The following is a 24,163-nucleotide window of genomic DNA, read 5'->3' on the forward strand; positions in this document are numbered from 1 at the left end:
AAAATTCATTTGAAATATTTGAATTATGGGCTTGGGTTTCTCTGGGATACAATTAAAGTTTTTATCATTTTATTACTTGTCACTTTATCACAGCTAAGGAACTACCTTTGTTTTCTCAAAACTTTCCATAAAAATGTTATTTGTAAGATAAATAAGACAAGTGTAAACTTTCGGTGAACCAGTGGAATTTTTTCGGATATCATAATTGTCTAAAAAAGCCATTAAAGAATTTAATGTCTTTTTAATTTTAATCAATAGAAAAAGGTGAAAATAAATAAATGCAAAACTATGAAAGAGCAAGCAGTTTTGTGTCTCGAGCTCGACGTAAGCAGAATTTTGGTGCAGTGCTAACAAAATTTAAACATTCCTTTGGCGAAAAATTCAGCTAAGCATGGGTAATTTGATATAATATTAATATTGGGCAGGCAATATATTTAAAATATTTGTATATTATCATTGGGCGTCGTCAGCAGGAACATCAACAATTTCCCAGCGCCAGCGAATGGCAACTGCAACGAAAATCTGTAAAAATCCCGATTAGAACGAAACGACAGAACAAATTCACCCGCTCTCTTCGGGTCTCTCTTCTCTCCGATTCTCTCGGGAAACCCTGGGGAGAAGTTCATTTTCCCCGAACTCCCGACTCTCTCGTCTCGGCAACCGGCAACCGAAGTTGCTGGCGTGCTGTTGCTGCTGCAGATGTTGCTGCCGTGATGTTGCTGCTGTTGCCGCCATCGTCAGTCGCTCGAAACGAATTTGAAATTCAGTTTTTGACTCGCCGTCGCCGAAAACAGACGTGAGCGTCTCGCGTGTTGTCCCAAAAATCGAACAGAAAATTCTGAACGGAATACGAAACTTTTTTCAAGTTACTTATGTGAAGCATTAGCGGATTACACAAAACAAAAATACCATCCAAAATAATTACCACAAATCTAAAGCAATCAATTGACGCGCCGTGCAAAGCAAATAAATGTTTTGAAATATAAAACCACAAATATTCAGTGTTCAGTGATACACCAAAAATTTATCAAAAAGCAAAACAAAATTTAATAAGCAATACATTGTTGAAATAATTGGCTTGAATCTGATTTGATTATTTAGCAAAAGACAAGCAGAAACAGTTACACAAATCACTTAACAAATATCCGTTGGAGTATAAAAGCAGAAAAGCGGGTAAGTGGGCAGGGAATTGGAAAATGGAAAAAAACAAACCTGGATATGCCGTTGAGAAATTGAAAACTTTTACGCAGCGGATTACTTGGCGATTTGGGTTGAGCTTCTGTAGGCGAGTGTAAATCTTCTTAGCAGAGATCAACGGAATTTCCATTTGATTAGGGAGTCAACCCATCAAAATATGTTTAAAGTTGCGTTTTCTAATCTTCAAAGTGCGGTGACTAATTGAAACGAACAAAAGAATGCATCTAAGAGGAAGTTAGGCCATAAAACATACGATTTATGGGAGGAAGTTGGGAAAACGCATAAGAATTATTCAAATAAGCAAGTGAAGGATTATATCTGATTCCAAACAAAAATTCTTAGAAAGTGTGCGATGTGTCTATCAAACTGATATGTTTATCCATATAGAATTACTCCCCAGTGATGAGTGATTTTTGTGGAAACTATCTCTCCAGATATCAGTTGTTCGCTTTATGGCAGCACTGAACTCTCGTGGCGACTCATTCGGCACTAAGAGAATGTAAACAAATCATCTTTGGGCTTCGCTGGGGCTGCGGTTTCTGCCCTTCATCAAAGCGACGAAACCGCCAAAGACCCAAGAAAATAAAGAGAAAAAAAAGCGGAGAGGAGACCTTTAATTATAACCAAATACTAGTTGAGGCGACACCTTTGTTTACCTGCATTCTTCTCCGCTGTGTTTTTCCATTCTGTAAATTTGTTTAAATTATTAGCAAACGAGCAACAAGTGCAGCAAGGCGAAGTTCATTATTTTTCCCCGATTCTCTTGCGTGTAAATCCTTTGGTAAATAAGTATCCCCCGCCTGTCGGCAGCGTAACTCATAAATTCACGCAAAATAAAATTTATGTTTCGACTGGAGTTGGGGGATGCTGGACAAGAAGATGTACGAAAGATCGCGATAAGATCTGCTCTTAAATGAGTTGTTAAACGGGAATCGTGGCCGCCGCGGATATAAATAATAATAACAACTCAATCTGGAGTGGCGTGGGTAGTTTGAAAAGTCCACGAACAAGTGAACTCTTTGCGGTCACAAAGGCTCTGCAATCGATTTCGTGTGAATGGGAACCTTTCTACCTGTTTGGCAAATTGAATTTTAATTCGGAATTGAGTTGTACACATGTCGGCCCTTTTTCACAGGATTTCCGCTTGTTGTTTAGCCTTTTTCGAATGAAATCCCTGGGCTAATTAGTATGCCAAACGTGTGCCCCTGAAATTTATCAGCCAACTCGCTTTGCTCCATAGTTGAAACATAAATTTCAGAAAAGTGTCGTCTGCTCTACTGCAGAGAAAACAATTTTACAATTTAATACTTGATATATCGGAGACATATATTTAATAATTTGAAACTTTTGAACGGTTCTACTGAAAATGTATCAATATTTTTTTTTTTGTGTATTGTCTGCATCAAAGAACTAAGTTCATTGAATCGGGCAACTTATGGCATATGCCTAAGCTACTTACAAGGTAAACTCCGCCCAGAATGCAAACAGAAAGTATCTTATGCAAATAAGTCTATATGGGGGACAGAAATAAAACATTGGCTGAAGAATATTAAGCAGTAAGAAATTGTAAACACAAAGCAAAATATTTGTTATACGCTTGTAAATTTATCGCGGCAGAAAATTCCGGCCAGGCAAAGGAAAGCGTAGGAAAGCGAAAGGAAAACGAAAAGCCGGGGAAATAGCTGGGGAAATTCGGGAGGCTGTTTTTCACGCTCAGCTGCCCGGCGGCCGAAGAGGAACTGGAACACAAAGGAGCCGAGCCTGAATAACAAAAAAAAACTTTATCGCAGTACTCGCAGGACATGAATTCCCCCCCTCGTCCTTCTTGCCCCCTTCAGCCATAATGCTGAGTGACATTGATGTGACATGCCGTCATCTTGCCCTCTCCCTTCATCTTTGCTTTATTTAAAAGTTTTTCTTTCGCTTTTTTTCGCTTAACGCCTCGGGGGCGTGGCAAGTTTTGTTTGGTTAGTAGAGCACACACCTTGTGGAAAACAACGGCCCATGGGGCCCTTGGCCCTGGCAAATAATAAATGATATGTAAACTAAGTCAGAAGTTGCCGTAGGTTGGGTAAATCACAACTTAGTGGGCAAACCGAGCCCAGATCCCAGTAATTTGTGCGTGTGGCCAAGCCCGAAGGCATTTGCTCGAGATTAAAGATGAAAAACTGGGAAAAGCCGGCTTTAATGTAGTTTAAAATATGTGCAGAAAAGTACTTAGAAAATAAATATCAGAACTTTTACTGCATATTTATCTCTAGACCTCTGATTTTCACTTTATAGCTTGGATGAATAAAAAATACAATCTTCAAATAGTAATAAAACAAGTAAGTTTCTCCAAAAATAATTCCAGTTTTATGAACTAGTTAGATAAGACCTATCCTAAACACATAAACCCTCAAAGACAGCGCCTCAGAGATTTTGCAACCATTATTTCCGAGGATAATTCCAACTGTCTGCCACATTTGTTCCACTTACGAGTCCGACAATCCCCCGCTGCGATATCAATGCCCTAACTATAATGTCTCAATATGCCAGCAACAAAAAAAAAAACCAAAGAGAAAAAGAGAACAGGAGATACAAATTCTTACCTGAGCCCAGTTTTTTCAAGGCCCAGACAACTACGACGCACCCATATCAATTTCCTCTATGCGACCCAAAACGAATTAAAATTACACATTGACTGGCGGTCAAAAAAAAAGTGAGGGAAATACACATAGTATATATATCGGCAGTAGGGATTGCGGAGATCCTTTGCCTTGAATCCAAAGGCCTGTCGCCAATGCCCGGAGAACATTTATCATTGCAGCTAATAAATGCGTTTCCCTTACCTGACCGACACGAACCCAATTCCAATTGAGTCGTATAGCAACCCCCGATATGAGGCCTGACTTTTGGGCTGTGTCCATCTAATTTTACTTTTTTCCTTTCTCCTTTTTTTATTTTAACAATTTCCCAATCAAACAATTCAATTATGGAAGTGTATAAATTTCAGCCAGCTGTTCTTGTACTTGAACCGCAATTGTCTTTTGTCAAGTACTGTAAGAAGTTCTCCCGAAATAAATCAACGACGAGTTGAAAGTGCGGAAAGTGAAAGGAAGATGGGAGAAATTGCATTTTCCTAGGGGGAGAAATGGAAAACCCTTTAATTGGGCATGAAGTGTTTGAGTTATGATGGCAAGGGGATTCGGAATCCGGAAACCAAATCGAAGCTAGACAGCTGTACTATAAGTATGCCCAGCTTTAAAGCAATTATCCAAGTTGTCCCAGCTTTAAGACAATTATCTAAGTGCTTTTGGCATTGCCTTTGATTGCGGATCCATCCGTTCTTATCGAAACGAGTTGCCCACGCTAATTGCCCCCCGTTCTCCTCCTGCACCTGATTCGGTTAGGACTTTGATTTCCATTACGCTTCCTTTCGAACCTGTCCATAACATTTCCGTTTTACGCTTCAGTTAAGACCATTTCTTGGCTTAAAAGGCGGAGGCATAGGGATGGTATACAAGCCAGTCGACTTAATCTCAAAACAAATCGATTTCGTTGACTGTCTGTCTTGCGTTTGGGTTTCCTCGGCCCTCCTTGGGTCTTTTTCAACACGATTTATTTCATTATTCTCGGCCGATGGTTTTTTTTTTTTTAAGTTTTTGTCTGCTCAAGTTAATCACCCAGACCAGACAATTCAATCGATTTTCAAGAGAGCCAGGCAAAACTAAAGCTTTAAGTTTGGTAAGCACATTTTCTTGAAACCCAATCTTGTCTTTGGAGATTTCTTTTCCGTTTTTATTTCGGTTTTACTTTTATTTTCGTCCGATTTCTTTTGTTATTTATTAGTTTGGTCTGCGCTGGACTTCAATTCAATTCAATTTTCTTTACAACATTTCATCTTTGACATGTTTTGTGTGTCCGTCCGACTGTCTGTTTGTCATTGTGTTTATATATCCAAGAGTTCCTCTGCCATTCTCCTCCCGTTTCGTTTCCTTCTTCAGGCCGTTGTCGTCTTCGTTTTTAATATCTTTTAATCTCCAATGTCAACAGCGGCTTACATTTGATTGCAAGACAACACACACACAGATACTGTGTGTATATATTTTTTGAGATCTTATCAGGCTGCAGTGCCTCGAATCGAGACTCTTTTCTCCGCCGTTCCTCTCCAGAACTGTCAGCTAATTAAACGAAACCAACTGGCAACATATGTTGGGAATGAGAATGAGATTCAGCCTCGGAACGAGATTCAGAGTCGGAATCACAATCCCAACCTTGGACTTGGACTACCCCACACAACAGATGGGGAATTCTTGAGCTGTCAGTGCAACTGAGAGACAAGTCCCACCAACGGCAGCCAAATGTTGAAGTTTCGATTTAAACCCCGGCTACCCATCTACCTACTGCGCCTCATAATATATCGGATTGCCGCGCAGGACCATCAATCATCCGTCCTAACTCAATTGAACCCCGAAAACCTTAACGCCAAAAAAAGGTTTCACCAAGTCAACCGTTTTTTCTCAATTATTTTGTCAGCATATGTGTGAAGAGAAAACACAACCGCAGCCAAAAAAAAGGATAATAATAATAAAAGTATTGAAAATAGAAAAGCAGAGAACAAGGAGCACACACGCTGGAAAAACTCAGGGTAAAACAATTGCCAGTGAGTCGACGGAAATCAGGGTGCAAAGGGATAAAAATAGCAGTGCTGGCGAGCAAAGTAAATAAAAATAAATAGCAAAAAATGGAAACGCATTAAGGAAAATCAATAAAAATTAACATTTGGCCACAGGGGGGAGGTTCCAAGGGGGTGGTTAGGTGGTAGATATTTTATTTTATTTTCGGTGGGCGAACAATCGTGTTCGCGGGGAAATTGGCAGGATCAGGCTAATTAAAGATAGGGAACCCAGCAATTGTTACGTGCCAGGACATCCATGTGTCAGATAATTAGCACACAAAAGGACACAAGGACACATGCTGAGTACTTTTCAACTAACCAGAGTCCCTTTCCTTTCTTTCTTTCTTCTTATTTTCAGCTACAAGGCCGCCAATGAAGGCTGTCCAGATGACAGCGATCGGGCAGCGAATTTGACACGCACCCAAAAACTTCAAAGCGATTCGAAACCGAACAGGGAAACCCTATAGATAATCCCCCGCAACCCCGAAGATCGCGGAGGTACATATACCACACACCCCCCGCCACCACAGCCGAAATCACACGAATTCAATGTGGAAAATGCTGGATATGATGGATCTGTCCGAGGCCGAGCTCTTCATGTTCGACTGCGACGACTGCTCGGGCACGCCCCTTGCCCCACCGCCCCAGTTCCTCATCCCCCCGCCACCAAGGCCGCCGGCTCTGGCCGAATTCACGGTGGTGCCGCAGGATTGCAACGAGGAGCAATTGGCCCAGCAACAATGGGAGAGCGATATCTGCCAGGCAATGCCGGTAAGTTGAAAATGTTCATGGAAAATCCCACTTTCCCCATAAAATAATTCTTTATAAAATTCAACAATTTAATTTGCATAAAGTAGACAACGCAGTATAGAGCTCACTTTTAAATAAAACATAGAAATTACATAGCACCTTTATTATTAAAATATATAGTTTGAAGAGGGATGCTCTGTAAACTTATACTTAAAGCTTAAATCTTTACATCCCTACTCCACCACTAGGATTTCATTCCTGACCTTAGTTGACATTTTACTTCCCTCGGTGCAGCTTAGGCTGATTATAATTTTGAGGGCGTTGCAAATGGGATTTCCCAACCCAAACGGGTGGATGATTATGCAACCCTCTCCGCAGTTCCCTTAATGAGGCCTGCATTTTGGCACAGCTGTTGGGATTTTCCCCAGGACTGTTGATTTTACGTTTCCCGAAACGAGTTGCAAGTGATTTGGCTTTTTGTGAGAGGTGTCAGAATTGTATGTTGCCTTATTGAATTATGTGTTATATGCATATTACAATAACAAAAGCCTTCTTGTCGCTTTTCAAGTGGTGGGTTGTGGCGGTGGGCGTGGCCGGGGGAGTTGATTATGAGCTGGTAGTGCTGCAAATAAATGTTAACAGTTGAGTAGACACTCAAAAAATCAACTGAAGTATGGGATTTGATTTATTAAGGAGTACAAATTACGCCACCTGATCGGAAATCTGTTCGATTTGTGGGATGGAAGGATAATTGACAGAATAAATAGGGTGAGATAACATTTATTGTTGTTATGAATTGTAGTTTTAGTAAATGAAACTACTTAAATCATTATAGCCTACAATCCGAATTTCAATCTAAATTGATAGATTATTTAAAAGTCAGTTACCATCCGAACTCCTTAACCTCTTTACGACTTAAACGACTTAACTTAAAGTCTTTCACCCAAACAATAAACGAGATGCTCGATGAAAAATGGGCAACATGCCACGCCCACTCAACACACACATCACCCACAATTTGGGTGCCGGCAGGAACCGCAAGGAATCACTTTAAAGCAAAGTGAAACAAATTTCTTTTCGTTTCAAGTCCTTTTGGCCTCCAGTTGCCGGGGCAACAGCTGTTGCTCCTTGGAGTGTTGTTGCTGCCCTCATCATTATGAGGACGACGATAAGGACGATGATGACGATGCTGGCCATCCCCTCGGTCAGTGGCAACACAGTTACAGAAATTACAATAACAATGAAAAGTTAAGCGGCAGCAACACACAAAAAGGACAACAACTGTAGTGGCAACAAAAAGCATTTTTCGGCCGCCAGTCGTCGGCAACATATGGCCATGGCCCGAAATCAACCCTCAACTTTAAAAGGTTGTCAGCGGTTACAAAGGAAAAATAGATATTTCTATATAATTTTTTTTTGTATGCTGCCAGAAAAAACAGCGAGATAGATAATTTTCCATGTGGAAAAACTGAAACTCGGCACTCCAGTCTAATCTGGGGCAAGTGTTTGTTTAGGCGCTGAAGGCTGGGGGTTCTGGTAAAACAAAGATCAAATTCCACATATCAACACCGCAGCGGTCATTGATAAAATTTCACGTGCCCCAAAATACAACCCCCGACTCTTTTGGCTCCAAGTTCGAGTGTTTTCCACTTAATTTCCAACATGATAAATTTAAATAAATATAACCCAAAACGAAACGCAACGAAATGGTTGGGAAAAAAAATGTATCCATTTAAACCGGATCTGTGTGTGGTCCCCTCATCTTAGAGTATTTTCTGTGTGGGCACTTGAGGCTGTCTCCATTTGATTTATGCTGACAAATCAAATGTTAATGTTAACATGCAGTTTATGTCAGAAACTGTATCTCACGGCCCTCGTCTAAAGTATCAAAAATCCGAACGGGAGTGAGATTATTTTAGATATTAGACGTTCAATGGGGAATTGCAATCCCATATAAATTGCAGGTAAACACATTAAAATCTCGACGAAATCAGCTTAAAATCAATTTGAGCAACCGAATCAATTTAATGGATTAGCGTTGACGAATAAAATTCAATGGCGGAAAGCTCTCTCGCCCATCAAATTGATAAGTTTAACGGGAATTGTGCCAATTTGGGGGTGTGCGCGTATGCGTGTGGCTGTGGGTGTAATTGTCAACTGGCAGAAGGAAAAGCGAAGGAAAGCCCGAGAGGAAAGCTGGAAAAAACGGCGAGGAAAAACCTTTAAAAGGCAAGCGGAAGTGGCATCCTCGCCAGACATGCGAAATTAAATTTCCAGCAGGAGTGTGTGTGTGTGTGTGTGTGTGTGTGCGAGCCAAGGAGCAAAAATACTTGACAAGCAGCTTCTGATTTGCTCCAATGGGCGTGGCAGAAAATAATCCTTTTTCCAGCTTTCGCTTCCTTCTTCCTTGATATATATTTGAACCTCTCCTTTAAGCAGACGAGAAACTGTTGAAGATGATGACAAAGGAGGGCGTTTCGGGGGGCCAAAGGACATCCAGACTGGGGAGTGTAGCAAATAGCATGACATTGATATCAAATGTCGTGAGAATGCGAAATTCCTTAGCTACTTCCTCTCTATATATAGCTAAATTTTGTTGCCTTTGGCTTTTGTTGTAGTCTGCTTTCGGGCGCTTTGGCTTTTGGTTTCCGAGGAATAGCTTTGGCTGGGTGGGTGGACGTACGAGTGGGTGGTGTTGGCATAGAATGACAAGGCCGTTGTTGTTGTTGCTGCTGTATAGTGTTGATGTTGTTTACAGTTGACATAGCCAGACACAGCTGCAGACAGTCACAAAAATCAGACTGAGAAAGGGAGCTGAATGAAAAATATTTGTGCAAAAAAAAATTGAATTTTCATGCGAGGATATATTCTTGAAAAAATATAATATATCCTTTTGCTTGAATAAATAAGATATTTTTGTATATAGAAGAAAATTGTAAACAATTCAAGGAGTGAATCCTTTAACTCAACCATTTAAATTTGTTTTTAATGTCTTTAAACAATATTTTTGTCTGTCAATGATATAATATTAAGTTTTTTTTTATGCTTTAAGAGCCTTAAAATGATTGTTAAGCCAGATTTTCAGCCAGATTTTCAGCCAGATTTTCAGCTTATTTCTGTTTTAATTTACAGGCATTCAGATGCTTAAACTGCTGAGTGAAAAGCCGCTGTTTTATTGAATATTCCTTAGAATAGCAGTTTTAAAAGTATTCATCAAGGTTAAATATAAAATATTCCCCCAAATGTATTTTCCACTTTCTGCTGCACTTTTCCGCTCCCCCATTATCGGCGCCATCTAAGCCAGGTCGGCCCAACAAGTTTCGCAACTCATTACACCCTGCGAAAGTCTTATGGGAATGGGGCTCAATCACGAGCTGTTTCCAAACAATTGCACTGCCAAGTGGTTACAAAAACACAAGGGGGGGAGAAGGAGCTCTTGGGCGGAGGTAGATTTCCACCAGGTCGATTGTCGATATGCACGTGCAATGAAATCGAAGTTGGTGCGGGCGCTTTGGGGTGCTAAAAAAAAGAGCCAGCCACACATGCATCGCATGTTCGGAAAACTTTTTCCATGTTATCAAAGCAGCCAAGTTCTGGCCTTTGTTGCTGTTGCTGTTGCAAAATAGTTTTCATCCTGCAAGTGGCACGTGCTTGTTGCTGGCTCTTCCTTTTGTCGTGTTTTGATGGTGAAAACTTTTGTGTTTTTCTCATCAGGCACGAAAATGAAAACGCGCTCGTCGTTGACTTTGCAAGCGAAAAGTTGTTAACTTTAAAGTTTCTGGAGCGGTGAGAACTTTCCTGTGGATGGCGAAACCCATTTTGACGACTGATTTTGATGACTTGCCAAACGGTCTCCCACTTTACAATGTTGCTTCAGCTTTTTTATGCACTTTGGCCACACTTAAAAATTGGGTCAAAGGCAAACATTTCACTTTATGGCCTACTCAAGCCGCCATCCGCCTTCCGCCCTTGAGCCTGGTGATTTTTCATGATTAAAAAGTTGCCACAAGGCCGGAAAAACACTCGCCCACTACCACTCCCAGAAAAACTCACACGCATAAAAGTAAACAACATTTTGCAGCTTTGGCTGCGTTAATCTCACTTTGCCTTATTCCCGCTTTTTATTATTATTATTTTTCTTTTTTGGGAGGGTGTAAACTTTAAGCCATAATTTTAAATTCCGCCCCACCCGAAACCCGCCGACTAATGGCTTTTGTTGTCTGCAACTTGAAGGAGGGCTTAATTATTTTATCGGCCAAGTTGTTCTGGATGCACAGAGAGAAATTAAGAGATATTGGGTCTTAAAACTCAAAATATCTTTATCAATTTAATAAGATCACACTCATTGAAATGGTAGCAAAATTATTTGAATAAATTGATTTTAAATATTCATTCAATATACTGTTCAAAATAATATTTTTTTTCATGTGTCCAATGATTGCATTTCCCTGTATTTCCTAGACATAAATCGTTCAAACTCTTATCGTTATCTTTTGTTTACATTGCCTACTCCTTTTTTTTCCTGCTTTTCTTTATTTAATTTAATTTATGGAATGCCCAGGGGCTGCGGAGTGTGTGTTGTTAAATAGGGAGCGAGGGGTGAGCGGTTATAACAAACGGCCTAGATGGAAAGCCTTCAATCATACCGGTGGCACTGCTTATCTGAGCAAACAACGGGCAACTCTACTTCTGTTGTTATCGATAATGCGACTCTGTTTGCTTTGCCGTTTGTAGTTTCTGTATTTTGTTTTTTATCTTCGGGTTAATCCGTAAGGCAGCTGGAAGCGTTTCGGTGGCAATCGACAACTGTCGCAACGTATACATTCATTTATTGCCCTCACCGCCCCTCCTGAAACAAGCTCCACTCATTTATTTGTTTGGCCCCAAAATGAGCATTACAAATAGGTAAACGCCTTGCCAGTCCACAGAAACACACATGTATTTCAGATTTATCGATTATCAACGCTCAGGCACGCAGTCACACAAAATGCGGTTCAAAGTTGACTGGAAAATGTGTGAAGCGTACAAAGTGAAAGAGGGAAATATTGCCGAGGCGAGACAAAAGGAAATTGTTTCATTTTCTTTGCACCAAAAAAATAAAAAGTTGGTTGACGCAAGTGTGATTTCTATAAATTCAATTGGGAATATAGTGGAAAAAGCGGGGTGAACTTATGTTATTGTAGGGGAACGGATGAGGCATATTCGTATTGATGGAGATTGTGTAACCTTTAAAATTCGATATTATATAAATAACCGTCGCAATCAAAAATTTCCCTTTTTAATATTAAAATTTGTTATATTAAGTTTTTGATATATAAATTTTATTAACATATCTCACAAAATATCACAACATATTCTATATAAGTTCGTTGGCTTGTAGCGCCCTTGGCAATTCCCCAAAGTCTCTGCAATGCTCCAAATTAAAACGAAATTATAAGACCTAAGCCCACAGAAAAGTCAGAGGGAAAGACTCGTGTCAGGTCTCATTAATCAATTTGATTACGAGCATTTGAGCAGTTCCCCCACCAGATTTCAAGCTTTTGGCGTTGCACTGCACACACATGCCGCACATAATTGTTTAATTTATTATTATTTGTATTTGGTTTTTGGGCTCGCTTTGGAGTCGCTCGGCGATTTGTCTCTGAATGGGTTTCAAAATACAAATTTCTTAATTTTTATTTGTGTGCGTTTGGCTTGCCAGCGATAAGCGTTCCCAAATGCGAGCAGCTTTGGGGCTCCCCGCTTTTCACCCCGCCCCTTTGATAATTTAAACAATTTCGCCATGTGGAAAGCGGCTGCTGGATGTCAATATTTTAATAGCTTATCTCTTGGGGCTAGATAAAAATGCTCTCTTGTAATGCCTATTTGTTTACGCTCTCAATCCGTATTTGTTGCTCTCAATGAAATATGAATAATATTTATATTTGCCGCCAGCGCATGATTAATTACTCGGGCTGATAAGCGTTTGAATCGCTTTGTGTGCCAGCGAGTGCTTCCGCATTTTGTGGCAAACTGTGCCACTCGTATTTGTGTTTGATGTGCGCAAATAAATCGGAATCGGAATCGGAAAGTTGGAAAAATGCTTTTAATAAATTAGTAAATGCACAAAATGCATTACGAATTAAAGAGTGACCTACATCCGGAAACAAAGAGAGCCAGTTAAATACACACACTCATACAGTCACCGGCGAAATTATTTGCACAGCTGTCAAAGTTTGACCCCAATTTCTGTGTTTGGCGAAGCTGCATCTCTCCCACTCGCTCCCTCTGTCGCCGTCTCCCTCACTCTCTCTGTGTTCCTTGGCCGAAAAATATTTTCCATGTTTTTGAGTGATTTATGCTGCGTGTGTGTGCCAACGACAGGTGCATTTGTGGAGGAGTTTTCCCTACTTCTTTCGTTTGTTGTTTTGCTTTTTCGAAAGTTCGACTCTCGGGTCAAACGCCCAACAAAAACGAAATAAAATAAGAAATAAATAAAAATACTTAATGCAAAATATTTCAGACGGCCTATCTTGTTTTGACATTGACGAGTGAGAGGCGGAAACTTGATAAGCCGAGTGGTCAGTGGAAAGCGATTAGAAAAACGGATATGAAAAAGCTTATTTTTGACAATACAAAATATTTGAAAAATTCCAAATGTTTGTGCCACAAATTTATGAGTATTTTTGTTGACCAACCATTCCAAGAAAACTCTTATCAATCATTATTCACTTTTCGTATCAACTGATTTTCCTGTTTTATCCCCGACTTCATCATTTATTAAGAAACTTTTTTTTGCATGCCCAAGCATAAACTCAAAGGCAAATTGCCAGCCTTATCCCCACTCGGCTGACCTTAATTTCCTGGGCCTGGTCGAAAAAAAGGTAAAACGCCCACAATCCTCCTATTTGAATTTGAGGAAAAGCCAAGTAACCGAAAGGTTAACAGCCCAAGTCGCGTGCGCTGCGCTTTTGTTTGCATTTCGTTAGGCATATTTACGAAAATATTTTCCTCTTTCCAACAGTTTGGTTTTTCTTTCTGGCCTCGCGTTTCGGTCTTTGTTTATATGCAAAATGGCTTTGTGTTTGAGTTCAGCGTTGATTTACTCACACTTAACTTTTACTTTTCCCCCGACTAAATCCCCGGTTTTCCCCTCTATATCTTTCCAGATCTTGGATGCCAGCCTGTACAGCAGTCAGTCGTTGGCCACATCGGCCATGATAGCCGTGTTCTCGCTGCTCTTGGTCTTGATTGTTCTCATCTCGTCGCTGTTCGTTTGGAAGTAAGTACACTCAAGAAACATTATATAACATGGGGGAAATTGTATCTTAAAAACAGCAAAAAATATTTTGTTATATGTGATTAAATCAAGCTTATGTTAAACTGATTGTTTTAATATCAAATGTATAAAGCTGATACTCTTATAGAGGAAATCTAACTGAGAAGAATGTGTTAATTTTTCTGTTCAGTGTCCAAAGCAAAGATCCCCGCAATGACTCAATTACTTGGCTTGGCCCACACACACACCATGCTTTTCCCCTGCAAACGCCTTGTGTGGCTTTGTCTTTACTATTACAGCGGCTTGTCCCCTTCTGGCAACTATTTTTTTTCTTTTCTTTACCGCAGTGGAAGCTGCAGACTTTTGAGGCTTTAAAGGAGGCGTTAACCATTGCCTGCAACATGTTGCTCTTTTGCCTTTATGATTTATGTGGCTCCAAACCGCAGGAAAAAAGTTTACAGTGGTAGATAGCTGAGATGCGATAAAGAGGCGGAGTTGCTGCATTTTATATACAATTTTCGGAAGGCTGGGAGGCCAAGTTTTCTTAACAGTTCAGTTTATAAATATAAAATAAATCCGGATTTAAAGTACAAACAAATTTAAATTGAAATATATCCCCACGAAGACCTAAGTAATTCAATTTCAAAGCTGCAAAATTACAACCCTGAACATATTTTGACCCCCAAAAAACTTAATCAACTCAGGCAGCTCAGAGGATAATAAATTTTCTACCCAGGCAAATAATATGCAGGTAAAAACGCGGTAGCTAAAAGTGTTGAGCCGCAAAAATGTTCACGCCATATAAAAAATGCAAGCAATGCATAAACATTATAAAACTATATCAAAAATGTATGTAAACATGCGAAAAAAATGTTGAAAAATAGAAGAAAATAAACTAGAGAAATAAAAACCCATTTGCTAAAGCTGTCGAAACAGGGCTAGAGAAAAAAAGAGAGGGGGAGAAAGAAAGAAAGAAAGAGAGGGAAAAACGCGTTGGCAAACGAAAATTAATGTAGTCTACTTTTGAGCGGAGCCACACTGACCTATATGGCAATGTAAATGTGTGCGTGGTTGTGCGGGTGCACTTAAAACCGAAACTAAATTAAATTGAAATTTTAAATAAATGTTGCTGCAGCAGCTACAAGAAAAAAACGCACGTGAGAAATGGTTCAAGCACACACACAAATCAACTTTAGTTGGTGGAAAAAAACCACACACATATCCACACATACACACAAGTAAGGATATAAAACAATTTACTTTTACAGTCTCCGCAAAAAAAAAAACACTCAAAAAAACTCAGTCAGATTGCAAACGAAATGAAATCTGCTGCAGAAATAAACCACAAAAGAGGAGCAGAAAAAAAAGGGGGGAATGAAACAAGCCCTGGACATTGTTTGCATGTAATGCAGTGTGGAAACCGAGCCGGGAAAAGCTGGAAAAGCTGAGAAAGATTTTTGCACGCACAGCATATAGAAGAGAGAGGCAGCTAGATAATGGCTATAGGCAAGGCCAAAGCTTTACACATTTTTTTGCTGCCTTTAAAGGGCTTAAATGCCACAGATGCGAACTAAAGGATATGGGATTTCTAGGGGATGTGGCCAAACCCGTTCTTTTCCGCTCATTAACATCAACAAGTGTTGAAGTAACATGCTCCCAAAACCCAAGGCTGTCCCAAAATCGATTTTCCTTTCAACAACAATACGAAACTTGCTCGGAAATATTCATGGGTCTAAGGCAAAAGAGGAGGCGGAGTTATTGCTACAAGCGATTTTCATACATATTCATTAAAGTTTGCTGACCGCACGCACGCACAGTGGGTGGAAGATGGTTGGGAAATTGGGGGGTGGTGGGGGTGCTGGAAAAACAGCACTGACTGTTGTTGTTGTGCTTCATCATTTTTGAGGTTATGCCCAGGCAAACAAAGGCAGCAAAAAATACAGGACAAGCGAGCATCTTTATTACATAGTTATCTATGCATGCGTGTGGGTGTATCTGCTTTAAGTGTCTAACTGACCTCCCATAGAACGAACTGAGTCTGTGTGTGTGTGTGTTGTGTGTGTGTTCGTGCCATTTCTGTGGCATTTATGATGTGGCACATTATTTTTGCTTTTATGTGCTGCGTGTCCTGGACCCCAGAAGCAAGGAAAAAGGAGGAAAAAAAACACATAACTATGAAAAGCCATAAATAAAATAGCAACTAATTTTATTTATATTTTTGTTCGAGCCTCAAAACAAATCAAATAATCATAATGCCACTGCAAAGAAAAGTATGTGGCTTTGTTTCATGGAATGCTTGATTTCTACCGCTTTGTGGCTTTTAAATTCTTTATCAATAATTAATTAAAATGAACCCTACGGCTTGCCCCGAACCGATTATCATATAAAATTCAAGCCATAAATTGCATTTATTATGATGCATTCGCCCTTTTTTTTCTACCCCGCTCCATTTCCGCTGGTAATTACCTTAATTATTTTAATAAACCGCCAGAGTGTTTTCAGCACTCTCCAATTGCCACACACTTTGCTGTAAATGTTTGCATATTGGAACTTTATTAATTACACGATATGCGAGTGCCATACCAAAAACCATAAGCAACATGTGTGCATGTGGCGGCAAATGGCAAAAAATGATGCGTGTAAAAAAAATCTGAAGGCCTTGTTATTAAAATTGTTAACATAGTCGTCAGTTAATAATATTTCAATAAATGTATATGCTTAATTTGTACGCAAATATTTTCCCCTGGCAAATGGTGGTGAAATATTTTATAAATTTAAGGGCGCAACAAAGTCAAGGCCTTAGCAAAAAGTTCATTCATATTAAATGAACAAAGAAACCCTGGAAACCATGAGAAGTAAAAGTTATGGCAGCATTAACATTGTTGACTGTTAAATAAGTAAAATCAATTTTACCTAACTGTGGCCTCTGTTTTTTTTGCCTGTTTGACTTTTTCTGGAGTTGTATACGTAATGTTGTTGTTATCAAGTATGCAATAACAATCATAATTTCATATTATTAAAGCCAAGGAGCGTACCTCATTAAGGTTGTCTTGGCAATTTCCCTTTTAATCAAATGCAACCGTGCTCCCAGGGGCTTCCAGAGTTGCCAAGTGACTGTGTAACGCATGCCGTCAACAGCTGTTCCTTCCTCTTTTCCTGCTTTTGGTAATTTGATGCCTAGTCGAGTCTTGCCCTGAGGTTTTGTCTCTGCGGTCAGTTTGTTTGTTGGCTGGCTGGTCGACTGCAGTGAAATTATGCAACGGTCATTCCGAAGGGGGAGTGGGGATTGTGGGCAGGCAGACCACCAAAGTGGCAGTGTCGGTTTTGCGGCCCAAGTAAGCAGTCAAACAGCATTTACTTTGACTGCAGTTCAAACGAAATTATTGCCTGGGAAAATGTATTCATTAAATGTGGTCAACAAAAATGCAGCAAAATAGGTGGACTGCACATAAATTTGTGGGTCAAACTATTGAAAAAGCTTTAAAGCTTAACTTTTTCGATTTAAAAAAACATTTTACATCCTAATGCGACCAAATTCAATCATTTCTTGTTGTCATTTGCATATGTGCCTTTAAATTTCTTTTTATCTATGCAGATTCAACTTTTATTTTGAGTTCCAGTTCTGTCTGTTTAGTTACCTTGTTACAATCTCTTTCCAAGCAATTTCCATATCAAAGTCTTAACACGCCCGCTACTTGGCATCCAACTCCCCCATTTTTCAATACCTTGGGAATATTTGTAGTACTTCTCCCCATACTCCAGTTCTATTTGATTTTTTTTCCTTTGTAGTTTTACTTTTTTACGTGCCGGTCTCTACTCTAAGCAACCCCCAAAAGAGCGAGAGTGAGTATGAGAAGCAGGAACTTTAGTTCAGAGTTCATAAATAAAAGATTCACTTCTTGCCAGGCAGTAACTCCCTCACACGCACACAATAACATTGTTGCCCCTTTGGTTGCCGGCTACTTTTTATTGTAAATTGCTTATGCCAAAGGAAAAACCCGTGTCTGCATCTGCCCCCAAAGGTATTTCGCATTTCGCATTTGGTTTAAGCAACGCTTCAACCCCTTTTTGCATATATCGAGCATACAAATGGTTTACTTTCTTGCCAAATTGTACGACACTCCAGGGGGTTGCCCCCGAGTCCATGGCCTCTCTTTATGGCCAGTTGGCCATAACGCTTAGAAATCAAACATGCCTCTCAAAGGGTTAGGCAAACATGGCCTCCTCCCCAATTTCCCCATTCATTCTTGATTTCGTTTTTACGCCTCGTAAGTGAAATGAAATGAAATGAAGCACTCGCCCGACTCGCAGTCAAGGGGCAGGGACAGAAGTCGAGTGCGGAGTGTCTTGGCTTGTGGCATGCCACATTATTTAATTTACTTTTAAGAATATTCTACCAGGCAGACAACTGCCTCATCCCTAAGCCATCTCCTCCTTGTCTTACTCTCACCCAAAAGTCAACAAGCTGCTCTTCAGCAGGCTAACATGAAATCTGAGAGGCGTGTGTGTGTGTGGGCTGTCTATTATATCCTGCGGGGAATCTGGGATATTGTACATTGCGAGATACACTTTGTTACTCAGCCAATAAAGACTAAAGTATTTAATCTTAAAATGCCCTAAAAGCTGTGTATTCAGGTTTCACTTCAAGTAGTTCTTAGATAACTTAAATTGCTCTTAAAATATTTTTCAACATAATATTGGTTATCAAATTATATTAGTTTATTTACTTAAGTTTTTGTTCATAAATTTCTATACTGTTCTTTAGCTCTTTCTTAGGTCAAACCAAATTCGAATATATTTTCTGTGTAGACCTTTTTTTTGCTCCAGGCAAAACGCCTTAAAGTAGGCAAGCATTCTTAATGTCTTCTCACAATCAGTTTCCACGTGTGCGTCTGCGTTTATGTTGGCTGTTTTTACGAACGACTTCCGTTTTGACATCGCAACATGTTTACCTACAAGACATTACAAGGATGTCGGGCTCATCCTTCGCCAGTTACGTGGCGTCAATTTAATTTCACATTTTTCATTATGCTTATGGCGGCTTGGATGGGCGGCATCCTTAAGGCTGTCTGTTTTCTTTGCCAGGGGCAACACTTAATTATGTTCATTATTTTCATGGCACGCGGTTGTCTCTCCTGGGGAATCCCCTCCATCTCCGGCTCATCATCATCATCGTGACATGCCTGAGTCTTTGTGCTCATTTAAATTGAATTTTGGCTATGCTCGCTGCTTTGGCATTCTTTATTAATCAAATTGTTTTGAGCAGAGCTTGGCCTTTGGCTTGTTTACCTGACATTTATCAAGGTAGCTCCACTCCCTGTTGGTCATTACAAATCGATTTATCTTTGGCTTGGGCCAGCAACTTATGGCTCTATTAGCCTGGGCAGGGGGCAAGGTGAAAGAGCTGCTCTAAATGCTTGCTAAAGTCGGGGAACATCATCATCATCATCAGTCTTCTTTAGCCATCCTTGAAGTATTTATTAATCGCCTTTCTTCTCTCGTTTTCTTCGCAGAAACAAGCGGAAGGTGCAGAATCTGCTGCCCTGCAAGACACCCACCCGCGGCCCCCTCAACGGAGCCATGCCCCTGGGCGGTGGCACCTTGGGATCGGCACACCATCATCACCATCACGGGATGTACGAGGATCCCGATGCGCACTTGGGTCACCACAGACCTCTGGTGATGCATCGACATCATCATCATCAGCAGCTGGCTCACCATCATCACTATCAGCAGCATCACTCAGAGGTTAGTATCCTAGTACCATATCCATATCCTTTCTGGGGCATTATACGAGTTCCCATACCCCCACTCAACTGACAAACATTTCGACGACAATCGCTGTCAAAACATTGCGCAGTCATTGTCTCGTGCTCAGGTTACTGCTCTGTTTTTGATCCTGTCAACAATTCAATTGTAAGACGAAACCACATTTCCTTCGCGCTGAGGATATCCCTTTCTGCATATTATTCATTTATGTCTATGGCTCTTTATGCCCATTGTACGCCTCAATTTACACTTGAACTTGACATGGCTTGGCACATATATATATATAAACGGCGGACACATTCACAAGATATGAGAGTATGGCGTATCCTGTGTGTCGCCTACCCTCAGTCAGCTTAATTTCAGATCCTTTGTGTGCCTAAATATTTTACGACTCTGACGCCTCGAAGGCTTTTTCTGACCCAAAACGTGTTTTCTTTATGGCGCGCTCACCCTCGGTTTTATTTCATTTTTTCATATTTTATGTTCGAATTTTGCGCTTTTGTCGGGGTAACTCTCCCTATTACATTATTTTGCCTGACTGAAGTGTGTGTTTATTTTATTGTCTGATAAACAGCGTCTTTAGGGAGATCAGTATGAACTGGCTACTTAAATATATTCCTGTTTAATTATTTTTTTTACATTTTGTCCCAGATTAAAACATATTTTCGCTTACTATGCATTTCTTGTGAAAATGTTCAATTAGTTAGGTATTTGCCCTAGTTTTGAAAGCTCAATTGGTGGTAAAAAAAAAACCCTTCAACTTTTACTCTTAATACTTTAACTGGGGCATTTTAGCTTCCCTGTTTTTTCTTACGCATTTATTATTCATTTCTCGTGGCATTTTTAACTTCTTTTTTTTGCCTTTGTCAGCTTTGTTCTGTTTCAACAACTGCTTATGCTGCTCGGTTGCCTTCCCTTCTTACTTGCCCCTTTTTCTGCTGCCTCCTTGTCCTGTCACATTTCAAAGTCCTGCCCGAGGGTACGTGGCTGTAAATCGGCTTACGAAGAAAAACCGTATCCTTTCCCGCAATGGGTTGCAAAAGCACTCAGAGCACAATTATGACATGAACTATAATTTCATATTTTTAAAAAAATCTTAATTTTCATCACTACCAAAATAGTGACATTTAACATAGAATTCAGCATTTATTGTAAATAATTTAATGAATTCTTTTTATACTCTTTACATTATTATTATTTTTTCCTGTGCATTCAAGAAAGTGAAAGTAGGGCCAACCCTTTTCCCACCCCTTTGTTTTATTTTCTTTTCCGTCACAATAACTAACTAATTTATTTTTCTTGTTTTTCTTACAGCTGCTCCAAGGCAAAAGCATTCACTATCCCAGCGGCTATCCCATGACGCGATCGCCGCCGTTTTTGGTCAGCTCCTCGCCCGGACCCGATCCCTATCGCTCGAACGACAATGTCTACGAGGAACTGGGACCGGGACGCGTCGATTCCGATGCTGAATCGGAGCCGCCACTTCATTCCGATGATGATTTCGCCGAGGATGAACTTTCTCTGCCGGGCGAAGGCAGTTTCCAGAAGGAAAACAATCTGCCGGCAACTGCAGGTGCCACGCCCTATCACGAAAGGGCGGCGGGCAGCAGCAGCAGCGGTACAGGAGTAACAGGATTGGCTGGAGCATCTGCTGCAGCGACCACATCCTCCGGCCTGCAACAGGTCACCCAAGAGCGGCACAGTGTCCTGAGCAGTGGCTCGTCGACGGGTCAGGATGCCTCCACGGCCACAGCTTCATCGGCCAGCAATAATAACCACGAAATGGCATCGGGTTCAAGCAATCGGCGTACTGTCCGCACACGACAACCGCGAATTGCCCAGGATCAGGATCTCAACAACAGCAGCTCCACGGCGGACATTGCTGATTTGGCACCGCTGTACGACAACCGTAGCAATCTCATGTCCCTCGGCTACATGGCACGCTCCACGGCCCCGCAATTCTACAACACCCTGGAGCACGAAGTGGAGCGCAGGAATCGCATCAATGCGCAGCTCAGTAAAACGCCAGTGCCGCCGCTATCCACGATTTACAGGGAGCGAATCCGTTATCCCAATGCCAGCCAGCAGTATCCTTCGAATGCAGCAAGTGGTTTGATGGCAGCCACGATGCGGGCGAGAACTCAGCCCAGGGTATTGGATCGTCGGCTGGCACCACATCAGCACCAGCACCACCGCATTCATGCCGCACCACTGGCCCAGGAACCATCGTACTGCTATGCGGAGCCCATGTACAATGCCAACTATTACTACGAAAGTGCTGGGGCAGCCAGACCCTATGCCTCCACCTTACTACCCCCGCTGGGGACTACAGGCACCCGTATGGCGACTCCAGCTTTGGCTCCGATTCGGGATATAGTCACCACACTCCGGCCAGCTCCATTGGGCGACAGGACTACGACCTCGCAGAGCCACAAGTGGTGACCCAGCCCAAGCCGAGCAAACTGAGTTCGGCCCTGAACTTCAGTTGGAACCGCAACTCCAGGGGCAAGGGTACGACGCCTGGCGGGGCTATAGCCAAGACATCGGGTAATAGCAGCAATAGTAGTGCCACGAGTCCCAACAACAACAGCAGCGCCTGCTCCACCGTCACATCGCAATTGGAAAACAACAATGCTGCCAGTCTCTCACCGGCGTAGATAAACTAATTAAATATATATATCCCAAAACAGAATCGTTGTAAATAGGGGTGAAAGCGAAAAGCCCTTGTACAGTTAGTCATATCTCTTAAGCTAAGTATACTAAATATCAAAACTGTCCTGCGTGTACATCGTCAAAGCAATAGTTATTTATCATACATACTAAACTCGAAGCAGAGAGCCCAAAGTTTCTTGAGAGGTTTATCAAAGAGGGTTGCCATACCACCAAGTTTTCGCCCTGTTTCAAAAGCAAAACTTGTCGCAAAGCAAAGAACTTATAGGTCCTAAGTGTTTTTCCAATGTGATTGCCAAATTCTACAATATAATACTAAACTAAACTAAAAACTGCGAAACTAATTTATAATGTAGTTCTATTAAAAGTATGTCCATAATGTATGCTTAAGTTTAACTTTAGTTTTGTTTGTTATTTTAGTTTTTAAGTGGAGTATAAGAAGAGGAAAACTGAAAAAGAAAAATGCGTTGAACAGAAGGTCAACAAAAATATACCAAAATATTATAAAATATTGAAATCAATGAATGGATTTTTATTTTTTGACGTTTAACAAATTTTAATTTGTTTGTTATTTTGGGTTTTAACAATTTGTTTGTTTCGATGGGATAAAAATTGTTTAAGTTTAAACGATCCAAAGGGGATTCCCCATACATCAATCGTTTTCTTTTTCAACTTTCTAGCATACTTTTCGGAGACATAATGAAATTGATAACAGAACTTTTATTTTTTCTGCATACTTTTTGGAGCATCTGTAAATGTTAACAACTTAACATTTTCAAGTGCATCTGTTAATTAACAGAAAAACCTGATTTTATGAATTTAACATTTCTATTGACAGGCCCAATTTGTAAAAACATTGTATGTATATATTTCTATTAAAGTGTTGATTTAATAGTAATTGTATTGGATTTCGTTAGGAATAAATTGCAGAATGTATTGCATTTAATCGCAGCCTTTGAATAAACGACAACCAAAGGCTCTAAAAAGACTGTTTACTTATAAAAGAACAACATATTTTACTTATTACCGAAACAATAATAAACTGTATAAACTAAATCCTAGTTGGTAAAGCTTTGTAAACTATATCTTGATGAGAAATCCAACCAAGAAGCGAAAACGAAAATCAGATAAAACACCCATTAGGTATATCGAGTGAACCATTTTAGCGGGCGCCCTTGTCAATGAACCCCCGCGACATAGAGAACACTTCCTAGGTTGTATCAGAACTGTAAATAGCAGTTGGGAATTATTGCCTCCCCCTGCCTGGTAGCCGGTAAAAATATCCACTTAAAGTCCCCATCCTTCCCAATTTCCCCAGCGATGTGTGTGAGGAAGCGAAATGTTAAATTTTCTTATATGAGCACAATGCAATGTATCCTATAAACCGTAGTCTATACATATATACATATTCGTACATAGAGTACATATAGCTTAGAATGGATATGCTTATATTGATAAGAGCCGATCCTTAGACCTCCCCTCCCAAGAGTAGCAACTTAAAAGATACAAACTTAGCCTAGATTAACTTCTTCAGCCATCAGCCATATGATACGCAATAATTGCTTTAGATCAAGTTCAAGTCGTTGTGATTTTTGGAAACCGCCTATCAAAATCCGGGTCTTTATAAACCAATGAGGCGAATATACATAGATATGGTATGGAACAGGCCCCAGATAAATAAAATGCAGTAGCACAATCATCGATCGAGTGACAACAAAAACGAACAGCAGCTTACAAGGACTAATCCTAAAAATTAACTAGATATATGGATCACAAGCTATTATTTCGAAAACTAACTGACAGAATAGTGGTTCAATCTAATTCAATATTTCTTGCTTTACCTTATGGTTTCCATCGTT

General features: G+C 40.4%; 1 protein-coding gene across 1 annotated transcript; it reads left to right on the forward strand.

Moving 5' to 3' along the window:
- Positions 1-772: 772 nt before the first annotated feature.
- On the forward strand, positions 773-22,775 carry LOC108042331 (TSC22 domain family protein 1). Its single transcript, XM_017120552.2, is given in 6 exon segments — positions 773-1,173; positions 6,216-6,628; positions 13,756-13,868; positions 19,379-19,613; positions 20,949-21,948; positions 21,951-22,775. Coding segments are annotated over 5 exon segments (1,911 nt in total). The 5' UTR covers positions 773-1,173; positions 6,216-6,406; the 3' UTR covers positions 22,292-22,775.
- The last annotated feature ends 1,388 nt before the right edge of the window (positions 22,776-24,163 follow it).

The sequence above is a fragment of the Drosophila rhopaloa genome, unplaced genomic scaffold, assembly GCF_018152115.1.
Source record: "Drosophila rhopaloa isolate 14029-0021.01 unplaced genomic scaffold, ASM1815211v1 contig_167, whole genome shotgun sequence".
Classification (NCBI taxonomy): Eukaryota; Metazoa; Arthropoda; class Insecta; order Diptera; family Drosophilidae; genus Drosophila; species Drosophila rhopaloa.